This window comes from Peromyscus maniculatus, chromosome 8, assembly GCF_049852395.1.
Source record: "Peromyscus maniculatus bairdii isolate BWxNUB_F1_BW_parent chromosome 8, HU_Pman_BW_mat_3.1, whole genome shotgun sequence".
In the NCBI taxonomy this organism is placed as follows: Eukaryota; Metazoa; Chordata; class Mammalia; order Rodentia; family Cricetidae; genus Peromyscus; species Peromyscus maniculatus.
The window spans coordinates 14,722,411-14,739,316 of NC_134859.1; the positions used below are offsets into that span (position 1 = coordinate 14,722,411).

Consider the following 16,906-nt stretch of genomic DNA (forward strand, 5'->3'; position numbering starts at 1 on the left):
ACGTGGCCATACCTGGCTTTTATGTGTTTGCTGGGGATTTGAACTCGAGTCCTCTTGCTTGCATGCCAACCATTCTTATCCCACTGAGCCATATCATTAGCCTTAAGTATACTCTTAAGGTCTTGGTAAATGTGTTGTAATTGTGAGTAGAATTTTTTTCATTGCATATCCTTTCATCCTGTGTACTATCCTTTTAATAGGATTTGAACCTCTAATTGTATTTTAATTAAGATACATATTTTGGTTTCTTGAGACAGGGTTTCTCTGTGTAGTTTTGGAGCCTGTTCTGGAGCTCACTTTGTAGACCAGGCTGACCTAGAGCTCACAGAGATCTACCTGCCTCTGCCTCCTGAGTGCTGGGATTAAAGGTGTATGCCACCACTGCCCAGCAAAATATTATTTTTAAAAAAGATAAAACTTGAACCTGAATATATAAAAACATATTTACTTTTACCAAGACTTAACTATTTCTTACACCAATTTAAGTTGCTTAAAAATGTAATGAATATCAACTGTTTAGGGCCTTTGTAAAATGCTTTTGTAATTTTTAAGTACATGAAAAATAAGCCCTGTATCATTTTTTAAGTAATATTGCATATTTTGTAAATTGGAAATGAGGTGCTTCTGTTATTGTTGGTTTGCTATTTTAAAGATTTTCATCATTAAGCAAAACTGGCACTTTCTAGAAAAATAATATGTAATAAGACATAAAGCAGATAGCTACCTGTTCATTAGAGGAAAACTCATTTTTTCTTTAAACAACAAAACTATTTAACTTTAATGATTTGTCTTTTTACTAGCTTGCATTCCCTAGAAAATAGGGTTAAGTGGAACTTATGAGCTGATCTTTTATTTAGTTGTTGTGATAAATTGTATTTTTCAGAGAATTAAGGATAGGAAAAAATAAAGAGAAGATAATTGTCAGCTCTTATTGCTCTGGTTACTGTTTTGGGGACTTGTCTTTGTGATAAATTTGCTTATAAACATTAAATCATTTCTCATAGTGCTTTTGCTGTCATTTGCAAATGTATGTAAGGATTAAAAATCAAAAACAACAAAAAATCCGGATTTTCTTGTTGCTCAGTTTCTCAGCTGAGTGTGAGACAGGTTCCAACTTTCAGGTCTGCCACTCACAGTATAAATCAGTGTGCCTTTGCAGGCTCCTCATTGCCACATCAGTCATGTTTTTATTCTTTCTTTCACTGCTTAAAATGGTCCGACTAGAGTGTTGACGTATTGGTTAGTGTTCCTACACAAGAAGGCTGTCATGAGTCTCAGAGAAAACATGTAGGAAACTTTGTTCCAGACAGTCTTACTACTGGAGTTCTGTGCTAACAAATTAACATGTATGCTACGTACTGTGTCCTTGACTAAAAGTAGACGGAAGAAGTCAGTGCATTCACAGGTTGTGACCAGAGGCTTACAAGAGCTAACCCTGTATTTCCAGTGTTCTCAATGACTGTAGAAGAACATTGCGGTGAAGAATGAGAACCAACATGCACAGTAATGTATATGAGAAACTGCTACAGCAATTTCCCCTAGGCTACATGCAGCCACTCTTCTCACAACAGCTGTGGTAGGGTTTACTAAGAGCAAGCAACTTGATGTTGTCTTCTTTCTGAGTCCTGCTTCTTACTGGTTGAGGTCTGTACCTGGGGTCTTTAACTTCTCTCTCTTCCTTAGTGTACTTAGGGGGAACTGGAGATGTTAGAGCTTTCTGTTGATCTGATCCTGTTGAGTTGCCTGAAGATACAATGAGTTTTGAATTTTGTTTCCCTGGTGTGAAGTTGTAACTTTAGGAATTATGTGAATCCCTTCTGGGGCTTCGAGACAAGTGGAGAATATCAGAGGCCAAGTGATCAAGTGCTCAGGTTGATGGGTTGTGCAAGCAGGGGAATACATATTCAAAGTGGATATATGCTAAGATTTGCTTGCATCTTGTTTGTGAACAACATAGATATTGTATGTGTTTTAGAATATTGGGATTCTAAACTTAAAATGTCATCTTACGTCCAATTGCAAAATAACACATATGTGGAAGTTGCTGTAATTGGAAACAGAACACTGTTGTCTCTCTAGTAGGGATTTGGATATCTACTCTTCCTCTCTAACCACCCTATCCAAATAGTCCATATCCTACTTTAGCTTTCCTGGTAGTGCTTACTACCGCTACATGGTTTGTGCATTGTACTAAAGTAACAGGAAGAGTAAGTGTTAACGCTTTCGTTCATTGTATTTTCTCTTCTGCTTTGCAACCCAAGAGAGTGTAGGATTGTCTCTAACTCACCGATAAAAGACACTGTACATTTGTGGCTTGTTGCCAATGCCAGCTGACGTACCTTCAGTTCCAGTGAACTCCCAACATTGCTCACAGTTTCTCATTTCAGTAATTCTTGTCTTCCAACTTTCAAAGATCTACTGAAAACTGTTTCACAAGAATGTTTCACCCTGCATGTATCTGCAAGTGGATGACTTCTTCTGCCTTCTTTAGCCCTTAGTCTTCCTATGTCTAATCTCTGACCACCGAGTTGCCCAAGCCTGTGTCTGAAGGGTCAGTCTCATCTTTCCCTTCATTTTTCTTTCTAGTTTCCACATACTCGAGTGCTAAGCCACTTTGTAGTTATTCCAGAAAATCTACCTTTTTCTTTTGTGCTTTCATCTTTTACCTAGACTAGTGGTATAACTTTAGAATGGACTCTGCTTCCTCTCTGCAGCCAAGCAATCATTCTAAAAATCCAGATCTCATTATTTCATTGCTTTGTTTATGTTCAGGAATAGTGTTCCATTGGTATTTTCCCAAGGTTTAAAGTGTGTTTTAATAAGTTGATGCTGCATAACGGCTCCATTTCTCAGGGGGGAAAAACCTTCATATTTAAGGTATCAGGGACAAGTAAACCATAGTACCTGTGGTGGTTTGAATGTAATCGGCCCTCATAAACTCATAGGGAGTGGCACTATTAGGAGGTGTGGCGTTTTGGAAGAGGTGTGGCCTTGTTGGAGGAATTGTGCCACTTTTCGGGTGGGCTTTAAGGTTTCCTATGCTCAAGATACACCCAGTGTCTCATATCACTTCCTGTTGCCTTTGGATCATGATGCGTAGGACTCTCAGCTCCTTCTCCAGCACCATGTCTGCCTGCATGCTACCATGTCCCACAGGATGGTAATGGACTAAACCTCTGAAACTGTAAGCCACCCAAGTAAATGTTTTCCTTTATAAGAGTTGCTGTGGTCATGGTGTCTCTTCTCAGCAATAGAAACCCTAACTAAGACAGTATCCAAATAACAAATACACTATGAAACTATATAAGGTAAGGGTAAGAGGTACATTTAGTATAGCATCTCTGTTTCCAAAATTGTGGAAGCCTATCATGGAAAGTTGAGAAAGGCCACCATTATAGACATAAAAGGTTATTCTAAGTTGTTCTTAACCAAGAAAAATAATGGAAGCAAGTTAACACAAGACATTTAAAAGGTATACTAAAGTAACATTCTAAAAAATGTCTTTCTTAAGACATGAATGGGTAATAGTCTGGGATATAGCAGAATTATATCTGCACTTATCTATGACCTCATGGACATTTCTTGAATTTTGATCTGAAAGTCAATGTAAGAATAAGTTTGGGTCATGAGGGGGGGGGTGTTTAAGTTGTGTGGTATTTATGGTTTGTCTCTGGTATTGAGGGGTATAAGAATAAGAAAACAAAATATGATGGACAAAAATGATCAAGAGTAATACGATAAACTGAGCTTGTTTTGTTGTTGTGTCTCAGCCCCTTAACCCCATTAAGACTGGAGGAAAGTTCTTCCTCCCCCAGATTATTCTAACAATACACCCAGAGACCGAATTGTTAAGTTTGACTCTTCCCTTTGTTTCCTAGAGCAGTAGAATTCTGGCTAGTTCCAAAAGAGTCCTTCTTTTAAGGGTTTTGGGGAACTAGTCACTGTAGTTTTATTACTGGCAATGTTTGTAGCAAATTTAGCTCTTGCACATTCCATACAGGAGGAGTTCCACCTGCTGCAACTCCTTCCATTGCAGCAACATGACCATTCCTTCACGTGATGGCACCAAATCCCAAAGTTCCATCTGGCATTATATTGGTAGAGTCTAGGCTGAATGGCACTTCTGTTTATGCCTGTAGCATCTCCTGTAGCTATATGTCCCATTCATAGGTCTTGATCTCACGTGTCAGAGATTTCCTTAAATCTATCCTGCTCTCCACTACAAAAGGTCTTCTTGTTCATGTCACATTTCTCTCGAACTCTCCACTTGGCCTAAACTCCAATTGTTTGAGGTTTGTACCACTTTGTTGTACATCTATTCTCTGCCATTCTTGGAGCCAAACTCTGTGTCATTCGTTTGATCTGGTGCTCCTGATCAGCGGTCCCCATAACCACTTTAGCTTTTCTTGAGCCTCTGATGTTGATCTGGTCTTCCTATTGCTTCTCTGTGCAGAGTGTCTTTCCGAACACAGCACACTCAAATTCAGAAGAGCCAGATGGTAGATGTTGGAGTGGACACTCACTCAGTGGTTAGCAGGACTGGGCCTTCACGATGTCTTTCCAGAGCTTCTGGAGCAGCTGGCTTCCCTGAGAACTCAGCAGTGTCTTTCTGAGGGCCTTTAGTCTTCTGCAGTGACTATAGTCTGTCTACACACACACACACACACACACACACACACACACACACACACACACACACACACACACACAAAATGCTTCCCCAGATTGAGGTAGTTTGGGCTACCTCATGTGCCTCTAGGCAAATAAGAATAAGGAATGCACTAGCATTCAGAGCACATAGGCAGCTGCTTTCCCCAAAGTGGCATGTTGTCCAGTTCCTCTTTGGCAGTCTGCATCTATTCGTGAAAACGTTTCCAGCTTTCCTGTATCTCTCTTAGTTTTGTCTTTTTCTCCCTGCCTGATGTCAGGAGATTATTTGCTACGGGCCGCAGGAATATATTATAAGAACTCAGCTGGTTATGGCAAAACCACTACCTGAAGGGATGAAGGAATTCCTTCAGAGGAAGCCAAATTCCAAGGAGCTTTTGGTGTTATTTGGCTTGTTATATATCAGCTGTCTTCTGTTATGAAAATCATGTGTGCCTTCATAGTTTTCTCAATTGACTTTTCCCTAAGAATTGCTAACAGTGTGGACTGATCACTCTTTGGACATAATAAATTCAAGGTATTTGGAGAACAGCCTCAGGAAAGGCTTCCTTCTCCTCAAACCATCCATTTTTCCCCTTTCAGCACTGGAATCAGCTATCTCCCTTAGCCACATTCAAGGACTAACAGAAATAACAGTCCAGACCACCATATGCTAGTCTCCTGATTTAAGGTAAATACCACACAGAGACACCGCCTAGGTCAGGTGGACCTTAAGTAATAGCTTCGCACAATTTAGCTCGGCCCTCCTTTTCTTATAGCCTTACTAACTTTATAGACTTCTAACTCTTCACGTAACCACTTCTAAGAATATTTAGATAACTTTCTGCACTGATAGCTAAGCATAGCCAGAACCCCAGTTCAAGCCTCCCTGTAATTATCATCATTGGCAGCATCCGGCCAGGTCCATCCCCAGACAGAGGAAATTACCTTATCATAGATACCTCTGTACTCTTCTAAGAACAGACTTACGCGTCCAGACTACCTGAGAAGGCCTGGCGGATGTGCCAATTAAGCTTAACTTCCTCCTTCCCCAAATCTTACCTCTAGTTCCAGATCTCCCTTTAACTATCACCAGTGGCATCTAGCTTTACACAGGCTGCCTAGCGACTGAGCACACCTTCCCCTACCCTGCAGAAAAATGGCAGATAGCTTGGACAGATAGGAGCCACAGGAAAAAAGAAGGCAGTTTTATTTTCTCCCATTGACCTAGCAACTTACAGATTCTTAACATTTTCTACCAATCACGCTTAAGATTATAGTTGAGCACATAAGATCCCACTTCTTAGATATTACCCAAATTTAGCTTTTATTCAATTCCCCATTAGTCACTTCCCTTTTGGGTTGCAAATAATAATTAACAATTACTGTCCCTCTATGTGATTCTTATCACCCCTCTGTTTGACCCTGGAAGCCTGGCTTTACACTGCCAAGGAATTACTGCTTGTAAGTGTATATATACCGGGACTCCCAGAGCACGGGAAGACAGAGAAGAAGATTTGGAAGAATAAATGATTGGACTAAGAGCTTGGTGTGCTGAGATTCTATTTCCCAAAAATAGTCTTCGCCGTTCATGGTTTTATCTCCTGAGCCCCTGGGAAGCATACTATTAAGGCTGGTCCTCAAATATTATTCAAGAATTGTTCACAGAGGTGACTGTGCAGAGGGAAGGCCTTCTCTCCAAGTTTTCTAAGTTTTCTGTCAGGAGCTGACATCACCGGCGACTGTCCACTGGCGCATTTGCAGTTATTGGCAGGCTGCTGCTGACAGTGCTTCTTTGGACTGTAGTTCTCGGGGCTACAGGCTTCCGTGCTCTGCACTTTAACACCCTTCTGCTGACAGTTCTCTCCTCAGAAGGAAGGTGACCTCTGTTGCATTCATGCTTTGTTTTTTTTTTTTTTAAATGGCTTTTTGTTGTTGTTGTTGTTGTTGTTTTTTTTTTATCAACATGACTTATCAGGCTCTACCTTACTTAATTTTGGTCCTCTTCCTTCCTTCCTTCCTTCCTTCCTTCCTTCCTTCCTTCCTTCCTTCCTTCCTTCCTTCCTTCCTTCCTTCCTTCCTTCCTTCCTTCCTTTCTTTCTCTCTCTCTTTCCCTCCCTCCCTCTCTCTCTCTTTCCCTCTCTTCCTCCCACCTCCCCATTTCTCTATATCTCCGTGTCTGTCTCCTTCTCTCTCTCCCTCCCTCATTCCCTCTTTCTTTCTTTCTTTCTTTCTTTTCTTTCTTTCTTTCTTTCTTCTTTCTTTCTTCCTTTCTTCCTTCCTTCCTTCCTTCCTCCTCCTCTCTCTCTCTCTCTCTCTCTCTCTCTCTCTCTCTCTCTCTCTCTCTCTCTCTCCTTTCTCTCTCTCTCTTTCTCTCTCTCTCTTTCTTTCTTTCTTCTCTCTTCTCTCTTCTCTCTTCTCTCTTCTTCTCTCTTCTCTCTTCTCTCTTCTCCTCTTCTCTCTTCTCTCTTCTCTCTTCTCTCTTCTCTCTTCTCTCTTCTCTCTTCTCTCTTCTCTCTTCTCTCTTCTCTCTTCTCTCTTCTCTCTTCTCTCTTCTCTCTTCTCTCTTCTCTCTTCTCTCTCTCTCTCTTCTCTCTTCTCTCTTCTCTCTTCTCTCTTCTCTCTCTCTCTCTCTCTCTCTCTCTCTCTCTCTCTCTCTCTCTCTCTCTCTCTCTCTCTTTCTGGAGACAGGATTTCTCTATGTAACTCTAGACCAGGCTAGAACTCACAAAGATCTGTCTGCCTCTGCCTCCCAAGTGCTGAGATTAAAGGTGTGAGCCACCATACCCAACTTCCTGCCTTTCTTATTACTTTGTCTCTTGTCACTGGTTGTTGAATCCCTATATTGAACATTTTAAAAAAAAATTTAAACTTTTATTTTGCATATGGGTGTTTTGCCTGCAAATATGTCTGTTCATCGCGTGGATGCCCAGAAGGTGACTGACTCCCCTAGAACTGGACTTACAGACAGTTGCTGCCATGTGGGTGCTAGAAATAGCTCCTCTGGAAGAGAAGTTATTGTTTTTAACTACGGAGCTATCTCTCCAGCCTCCATTTAAAAATTCTTGAACAACCCAGGCAGTGGTGGTGCATGCCTTTAATCCCAGCACTCGGGAGGCAGAGGCAGGCGGATTTCTGTGAGTTCGAGGCCAGCCTGGTCCACAAAGCGAGTTCCAGGAAAGGTGCAAAGCTACACAAAGAAACCCTGTCTCGGAACACCCCCCCCCCCCAAAAAAAAAAATTTTTTTTTAAACAAGCAATTTTTTGTTGTTCTCTTTATAAATTGCTTGTTTAAAAAAAAATTTTTTTTTTGGGGGGGGGGGGTGTTCCGAGACAGGGTTTCTTTGTGTAGCTCCTTGCACCTTTCCTGGAACTTCTTGCTCTTGAGGACCAGGCTGGCCTCCGAACTCACAGAGATCCACCTGGCTCTGCCTCCCAAGTGCTGGAATTAAAGGTGTGGGCCACTGCCGCCCAGCTCCTTGTTAATTTTTTATAGCATTTCTTACGTTATCCAACTTGGCATTCATTTTTCTATATGTTAATTGTATTCTATATGTTAAATGTATTATTTGTGAATTTCTGTAGGATGGGGCTATATCTGTATCTTTCTCATTTTTGTATTTTGATTACCTAATATATACTTAACATAGTTTTTTTTATTGGTTTAATGGATACTTATTAAATTGGATTTCCAAGGTTATCCAAAACAATTTTCCAGAATCCATTTCTTTGTACTTGGTACTATGTATTTATAACTTGGATTTTAATTTTTTAATGAAGACCTAGTGTGATGGCGTATACCTTTAATCCCAGCACTTACGAGGCAGAACCAGGTGGATCTCTGTGAGTTCGAAACCATTCTATATAGTAAGTTCCACGCCAGCCAGGGCTACAGAGTGAGACCCTATCTCCATAAAACCAACAACTAAAAATTACTTAATGAGGTAACTTAGTTAATGAAGTTATTTGAACTTATTTAAGTTCTTCCATACTTTTTATAAAATTAATTTAAAACATAAGATTGAATCTGGTGATGAATATTACATGTATCTGTGTAATGTATATGTATAAAATGTATTTTTACATAGTCAAGTATGTTGCATACATAGAATGAACAAGATGGATCAGGGCTAGGCAAGGCATCAATATTTCATCTTGTAAGAAAAAAGTCATATATTTTACTAGGTTGGGCTTGGTGGTGAACATCTATAGTCCTGTCACTTGGGAGGCTGAGGTAGGATTTCTGTGTATACAAAGCCAGCTTAGGTTATACAGTGGAACACTGCCTCAACCACACCAAACCAAGTACTACCCCCTCCTCCACTGACATCATGTATTGATTGTGTTAATGCAAGGTACTTAACAATGTCCCACTAGGAAATTTTCATAAAAGTATGCAATGTTCAAGGATGTCTTCATTGAAAATGCAATGGTATATTATAAAGAAGTAAGAGTTAAGAAATTTGCCCTAATTTCCCATTCACTTACAATTTGCTGATGATAATGTTTTTAAATAATAATAATAATCAGTTGAAAATTCATCATTGTGTGACAGCTAATAATAGTTAATAATAGTTTGGTATTGAAAATGATTGAAATGAGTCTGGTAATGCACTTCTGTATATAGTCCCAGCTACTCAGGAATGTCACAAGTTGGAGGCCTGCTTAGGCTACAGAGTGAATTCAAACCAGCTTAGGCAACTTAATGAGACTGTGTTTCAAATGAAAAGCAAAAAAGGGGATATAAATTGTGGAATGCTTGTCTAGTATGTACATGAGCCTAAAGTTCAACCTCCAGTACCACATCTTGTACACACACAGAGCTTGATTTTCTTAAAATATTTTGGCAATATTTTCATGTTTTAGGTAAAATTTTAATCATTTATAGAATACTGAATATAACTTCATAGATATGATCTTAATTTTAAAGAATTGAGTCATGATTTTTTTTTAATCTGGTCTTGAATTAATTTTGGTATGTGGTATTTATCCAGAAAATTGTCCATTTCTTCCTGGTTTTCCATTTTTGTGGACTACAGGTTTTTGAAGTATGATCTGATGATTCTCTAGATTTCCTCATTGTCTGTTGTTATGTCTCCCTTTTCATTTCTGATTTTGTTAATTTGGGTGCTCTCTCTTTGCCTTTTGGTTAATTTCGCTAGGGGTTTGTCTATCTTGTTGATTTTTTCAAAGAACCAACTCTTTGTTTCATTGATTTTTTTGTATTGTTCTCTTTTCTATTTCATTGATTTCAGCCCTCAATTTGATTATTTTTTTTCTTTTTTTTTTGTGATACATATTTTTTATTTTACAATACCATTCAGTTCTACATATCAGCCATGGGTTCCCCTATTCTCCCCGCTCCCATGCCCTCCCCTTACCCCCAGCCCACCCTCCATTCCCACCTCCTCCAGGACAAGTCCTCCCCTGAGGACTGTGATCAACTTGGTAGACTCAGTCCAGGGAGGTCCAGTCCCTTCCTCCCAGACTAAGCCAAGTGTCCCTGCATAAGTTCCAGGTTTCAAACAGCCAACTCATGCAATGAGCACAGGACTTAGTCCCACTGCCTAGGTGCCTCCCAAACTGATCAAGCCAATCAACTGTCTCACCTATTCAGAGGGCCTGATCCAGCTGGGAGCCCCTCAGCCTTTGGTTCATAGTTCATGTGTTTCCATTCATTTGGCTATTTTTTTTTAATAATTGAGTAAAACTGAAATTTATTATATGCCACAGTCGTCCTAGGGACCTCCATGCTATATATATATATATATATATATATATATATACATATATATATATATATATATATATATATATATAGCCTCTATGGTTCTATGGGTTGTGGTCTGATTGTTCTTTATTTTATATCTAGAGTCCACCAGTGAGTGAGTACATACCATAACTGTCTTTCTGGGTTTGGGTTACCTCACTCAGGATGATTTTTTCTAGTTCCATCCATTTGCCTGCAAATTTCATGCTTTCATTGTTTTTCTCTGCTGAGTAGTACTCCATTGTGTATATGGACCACATTTTTTTCATCCATTCTTCCGTTGATGGGCATCTAGGTTGTTTCCAGGTTCTGGCTATTACAAATAGTGCTGCTATGAACATAGCTGAGCATGTATCTTTATGGTATGAATCAGCATTCCTTGGGTATATGCCCAAGAGTGGGATGGCTGGGTCTTGAGGTAGTTTGATTCCTAATTTTCTGAGAAACCGACATACTGATTTCCACAGTGGCTGTACAAGTTTACATTCCCACCAACAGTGGAGGAGTGTTCCCTTTGCTCCACATCCTCTCCAACATTGCTTGTCATTGGTGTTTTTGATCATAGCCATTCTAACAGGTGTAAGGTGGTATCTCAGAGTCGTTTTGATTTGCATTTCTCTGATGATTAAGGATGTTGAGCATTTCTTTAAATGTCTTTCAGCCATTTGTAGTTCTTGTTTTGTGAATTCTCTGTTTAGCTCTTTAGCCCATTTTTAAATTGGACTGTTCAGTGCTTTGATGTCTAGTTTCTTGAGTTCTTTATATATTGTGGAGATCAATCCTCTGTCAGATGTGGGGTTGGTGAAGATCTTTTCCCAATCTGTTGGCTGTCTTTTTGTCTTATTGACTGTGTCTTTTGCCCTGCAAAAGCTTCTCAGTTTCGAGAGGTCCCATTTATTAATGGTTGTGCTCAGGGTCTGTGCTGTCGGTGTTTTATTTAGGAAATGGTCTCCGGTGCCAATGCGTTCAAGAGTGCTTCCTATTTTCTTTTCTATTAAGTTTAGTGTAACTGGATTTATGTTCAGGTCTTTGATCCACTTGGACTTGAGTTTTGTGCATGGTGACAGATATGGATCTATTTGTAATCTTTTACATATTGACATCCAGTTATGCCAGCACCATTTGTTGAAGATACTTCCTTTTTTCCATTGTATAGTTTTGGCTCCTTTGTCAAAAACCAGGTGTTCATATGTGCATGGATTAATGTCAGGGTCTTCAATTCGATTCCATTGGTCCGTATGTTGGTTTTTATACCAGTACCAAGCTGTTTTTATTACTATAGCTCTATAGTAGAGTTTGAGGTCCGGGATGGTGATGCCTCCAAGGGTTGCTTTATCGTATAGGATTCTTTTAGCTATCCTGGGTCTTTTGTTTTTCCATATAAAATTGAGTATTTTTCTCTCCAAGTCTGTGAAGAATTGTTTGGGATTTTGATGGGGATTGCATTGAATCTGTAGATTGCTTTTGGTAAGATTGCCATTTTTACTATGTTAATCCTACCTATCCATGAGCATGGGAGATCCTTCCATTTTCTGATATCTTCTTCAATTTCTTTCTTTAGAGATTTAAAGTTCTTTTTTTTTTTTTTTTTTTTTGGTTTTTTGAGACAGGGTTTCTCTGTGTAGCTTTGCGCCTTTCCTGGAACTCACTTGGTAGCCCAAGCTGGCCTCGAACTCACAGAGATCCGCCTGGCTCTGCCTCCCAAGTGCTGGGATTAAAGGCGTGCGCCACCACCGCCCGGCTGAGATTTAAAGTTCTTATCAAAAAGGTCTTTCACTTGTTTAGTTAGTGTTATCCCAAGGTATTTTATATTATTTGTGGCTATTGTAAAGGGTGATGTTTCTCTGACTTCTTTCTCAGCCCTTTTATCATTTGTGTATAGGAGGGCTACTGATTTTTTTGAGTTGATCTTGTATCCTGCCACTTTACTGAAGGAGTTTATCAGCTGTAGAAGTTCCCTGGTAGAGTTTTTGGGGTCACTTATGTATACTATCATATCATCTGCAAATAGTGAAAGTTTGACTTCTTCCTTGCCAATTTGTATCCCTTTGATCTCCTTTTGTTGTCTTATTGCTCTAGCTAGAACTTCTAGTACTATATTGAATAAATATGGGGAGAGTGGACAGCCTTGTCTTGTTCCTGAATTTAGTGGTATCGCTTTGAGTTTCTCTCCATTTAATTTGATGTTTGCTGTTGGCTTGCTATAAATTGCTTTTATTGAGTCATGATTTTGAAATATTTAGAAATACAAAGTACATAACTGTACATTTAATATCCTTTAAAAATACAAGAATACTTACTTTTATCTCTCTCTATATGTATATGTCATGCATCTATATATAACCTTTAGTGGAATAGTTTGTATATGCTCACCTGTAGGAGATTTATATTTATATATAAAGACTAGGAGGATATAGATCAGTTGTGTCTTACAGAGGTTTCAGGTGATTAAAATAACAGTTTCTGGACATGCTTTTGTATTTTCTCACTTTTTAGAGTGATTATATGTTTATAATAAATACCTTAATATTGTTTCTTTGAGAATTTGTATTAAAGCTTTTTTTTTTCCTTCATGGAAAGCGTTTTTCAGCTTATATCTTTAATGGATACCAGATTGCCTCGCTGCACCAATGAAAAAATAGAACTTGCAATTCTGTGGTTTTTGGATCAGTTTCGTAAAACATATGTTGGTGATCAACTTCAAAGAACCTCAAAGGTAGGTTTTTACTGTCCTAAAGCTTTAATGTATTACTGGGGATGATCATGGGTATATACACATACCAGGTGGGAGGTGAGTGATAGAGATATTGTGTAACTCTACCACAGACATGTAATTGATAGCTGAATTCATCTGTTGAATTGATATTGAAGCACAATGTAAAATTAATTTACTTGTTTTATACATACATTTATCATTTTCTCTAAAGGAATAATGAATATTTTTATGTGGATAGTTATTAAATACTTTGGATTACAAATACACCTTAATAGATAACATCTTTCATACTTCAAGGTTAGAAACAAGATTTGCTGTTTTAAAAGTTCTGAAGTTGGGGAGGTTCTGACATTTAAGTGATTTCCTATTCTAGTCATTCCTTGGCATTTTTACATGCTAAATCGTATGGGCTAGAGAATTTAGATGTATACCAAACAGACAGCATTTAAATCACCATAATGTTGGGAGACTTGTAATGTGATAATTGAAAGGTTAGCATCAGCAAGTTTTAAATAAATTCATTTAGAAACATAATAAAAGATTATTGAGTTTGTTTATGTGAGTCCTAAGGGAATACTTAGGAGTATACATGTCCTTCTGTATTTATGGATTCTGTATCCATGGGTTCAACCAACTGTGCATTGAAAATAACATTACATTTGTATTAAACATGTTTTGACTATTTTTCTTGTCAACCTTTCCTAAAATCATGTTGAGATTACTATAACTCTTGTACATACACTAGGTCTTCATTAAAAAATTAAAATCCAAGTTATAAATACATAGTACCAAGTACAAAGAAATAGATTGTACATACTGTATGTGATCTAGAGAAGATTTAAAATATCAGGGAAGATCTGTGTAGGTTATATGCAAATACCACAAAATATTATTTACTAGTTGCAAAACATTATTTTACTCTAAGACTGTTTTATGGTGCTAGGAACATAGTATGAGGGTAAAGCACTTGCTTAGCATAAGGCCCTGGGTTTAAATGGTACTGAAAAGGGGGTGGGGGACAAAAGGGCAGGAAAAGAAAAAAAGACTGATTATCCTTTATGATAACATTTCAGGTAAAATTTTCTTTACCTTTTAAGGAAGTGTTACAATTTGATGTTTTCTTTCTTGAATATATATGACATTTTATTTACATTTAGAATTTTATTGGAATTTAACTACCATCAAATGACATAGTTAGGAAGAAAAAAGAGTAAGAATAGCTGTTTAAGGTAGTTACTAAGACAAAATATATACAGGATTACTACTACCAGGTTTATTTGGCTTAAATCCTCAGTCAGAACCATATAATGTGGAAGGGAAAGCTTTCTTATTGTTCTCCTTAAAGTGCTTGGGGAAAAATATAAAAGAGACTGATTGTTTTAGATAGGTGAGATTTGAGTTTTCTTCAAAGTTTTTGTTTACAAAACTTACACATATATACATACATACACATATGTGAGCTTTTAATGTAAGGTCCTTATGAAAAAAGTGAGTGATAGATTAATTTCCTTTACATATTAGGAAAAGATCTACATGTCATCAGACTGGTAAGAGAAATCACTGCTTCTTTTAATTTAATATTTTTGGTGCCTGCACTTTATCCTGTTTATCAGAACTATTTAATCCTAGATGATTTTAAGGTATTTGTAAATACCTTAAAAACTGATTTGTAAGTCAGTTTCCAAGAAAAACAACTTCAAGAATATTTGGGCTTTTAGTTGCAGAAGTTTCCGTTCTGTGCACTGAGCCACTTTTTTGGGTCTGTGGTGAGGACAATTGTGACAACAAGAAGGCCTAGTAGACAGAGCTATTCATCTTAGGAAAAGCCCAGCACAAGTTCCTTTTGAGAATCACCACCTCCAAAAATACTTCTTCCAACCAGGCCTTATTTCTGATAGTGTATTCAGCTATGAATTAATAATATATCAATCCATTGTAAAGTTAGAGGCCTTTATGATCCAGTCACCTCTCAAACAGCTCTCAGCTATCAATCAAGCCCCCTTATGGAAGCCTTAGAAAAACAGTTTTAGACGCAAACCATTAAATTCCTCTTGACTAATACCAGTGTGAGGCCGAGCTTCCCGTTTCTTGTGTCTGGCTTGTCTGTTGATGGGTCTTGGTGGAGTTCTCAGTTTGCTGTTTGTTCTTCTTTCCAGAGTTGTTTGCACTGCCACTAGCAGACCAGGAAGGCTGGTGTTGTTGCTACTGCAACAGAGCTTAGGACATTTAATAAGTACTGTATGTGACCAGCCCTCAATGTCCTGGCTTTTGCAGCTGAATTCAGCCAATCGTAGATCAGAAATATTCAGAACAGAGCTGGGGAAACAGCTCAAAGGTAAAAGTGCTTGGTGAGCAAGCATAATGACCTGATTTGTGATCCCCAACACCTCTGTAAAAGCTGAGTATGGCAGCATATACCTATAACCTTAAAAATGCAGAAAGCTTCTAAGACAGAGACGGGTGGGTAGTTCTTGGCTTGCTGGCCAGCCATTCAAGTTTTCAAAATGGGTAGGCAGCTCCAGGTTCACTGAGACCCCGTCTCAGAAAAGTAAGTGGATAGATAGTACCTTGTTTTTAAGAAGTCCCTACCAATACATTATGTATACTTTTGTGTGTCCAATTAAATAAGTAAAAAGTAAAGCAGAATTAAAAGACTGTTAAAAAAGAAAGTCCCTACATGTCATATCAATGTCTTAGGCTTCTTATCAATATTTCTCCTTCTTAGTGCCCAAATTGTAAGTTTGTTTGTGTATGTCTCCTATTTTACCATTATGTTGCATTATACTTGTTAGCAAAATGTAAACTATAATTTGGGTTAGTTCTATTTCTACCTTAATTATTGTCAGAACCCCTATTGTCCTGGCGTATAGCTTATATACTTTCTACTAACTTAAATATATGCTTTTTGTAGAGTTAGACAGAAGATGGGCCTATAACTCAAGCTTAGTACTCCCAGGTGATAGGTTTGATATTGGGAAATGATACTGACTTATGTGAAATTTGTCAGCCATATTTTTAGGTAAGGTATGGTTTTAAGAATCTTGATAATTTTCCTAAAAGATAGGTTTAATTTTTTGAAATTACATGTATATTTTTGTGGACATGAAATACTAATGTAGGTGGTCATGGAAGCCAGCAGTGCCAGCTCCTCCTCCAGCTGGAGTTAGAAGTGATTGTGAATCACCTGATGTGGGTGCCAGGCCGAACACAGGTCCTGTGGGAGAGCAGCAAGTGATGCTAACCACTGAGCGATTTCTCTAAAAACTTATAGAAAACATATAAATAAATAGTTCGGATACCAAGGTGGGTTCACCCACCAAAGAGTCATAAATGATATATGTGTTAGAACTGTGGGCTGTGCTGGGACGTGGTGGCGCACGCCTTTAATTTCAGCTCTCAGGAGGCAGAGGCAGGCAGATCTCTGAGTTTGAGGCCAGCCTGGTCTACAGAACGAGTTCCAGGATGCCAGGGGTTACACAGAGAAACCCTGTCTCAAACAAAGCAAATAAACAAAAAGAACCACGTCTTGTGAGTGAAAAAGAAGCCGTAAATCAAGCTGGTCATTTATTGAACAGTTAGTCTCTCAGATTCTTTGTTCAGAACCTAACAAGAATTGTTTCTCATAAAACCAGTATGGAAATAGTTATTTTGTTAACAGTTTTCATTTTATAAACATGGGAAGTGAGGCTTTGAATGTTTGAATAAATCTGTTTGTGTATTTTGGATCCGTATTTGATTGGATGCCTTATCTAAAGCCTGTGCTGCCATCGACT

General features: G+C 38.3%; 1 protein-coding gene across 4 annotated transcripts in view; it reads left to right on the top strand.

The window, feature by feature from the left end:
* The window catches only part of Ranbp17 (RAN binding protein 17), a 340,305-nt gene that overhangs the window by 69,507 nt on the left and 253,892 nt on the right, over positions 1–16,906 (top strand). For all 4 annotated transcript variants that reach the window (XR_013053188.1, XR_006075264.2, XM_015997609.3 and 1 more), the window contains exon 14: positions 12,998–13,133. Coding sequence is in view for 2 of the 4 variants with exons in the window: in XM_015997609.3 (XP_015853095.2) it covers positions 12,998–13,133 (136 nt within the window). In the remaining 2 variants the exon portion in view is untranslated. The remainder of the gene's footprint in view (positions 1–12,997; positions 13,134–16,906) is intronic.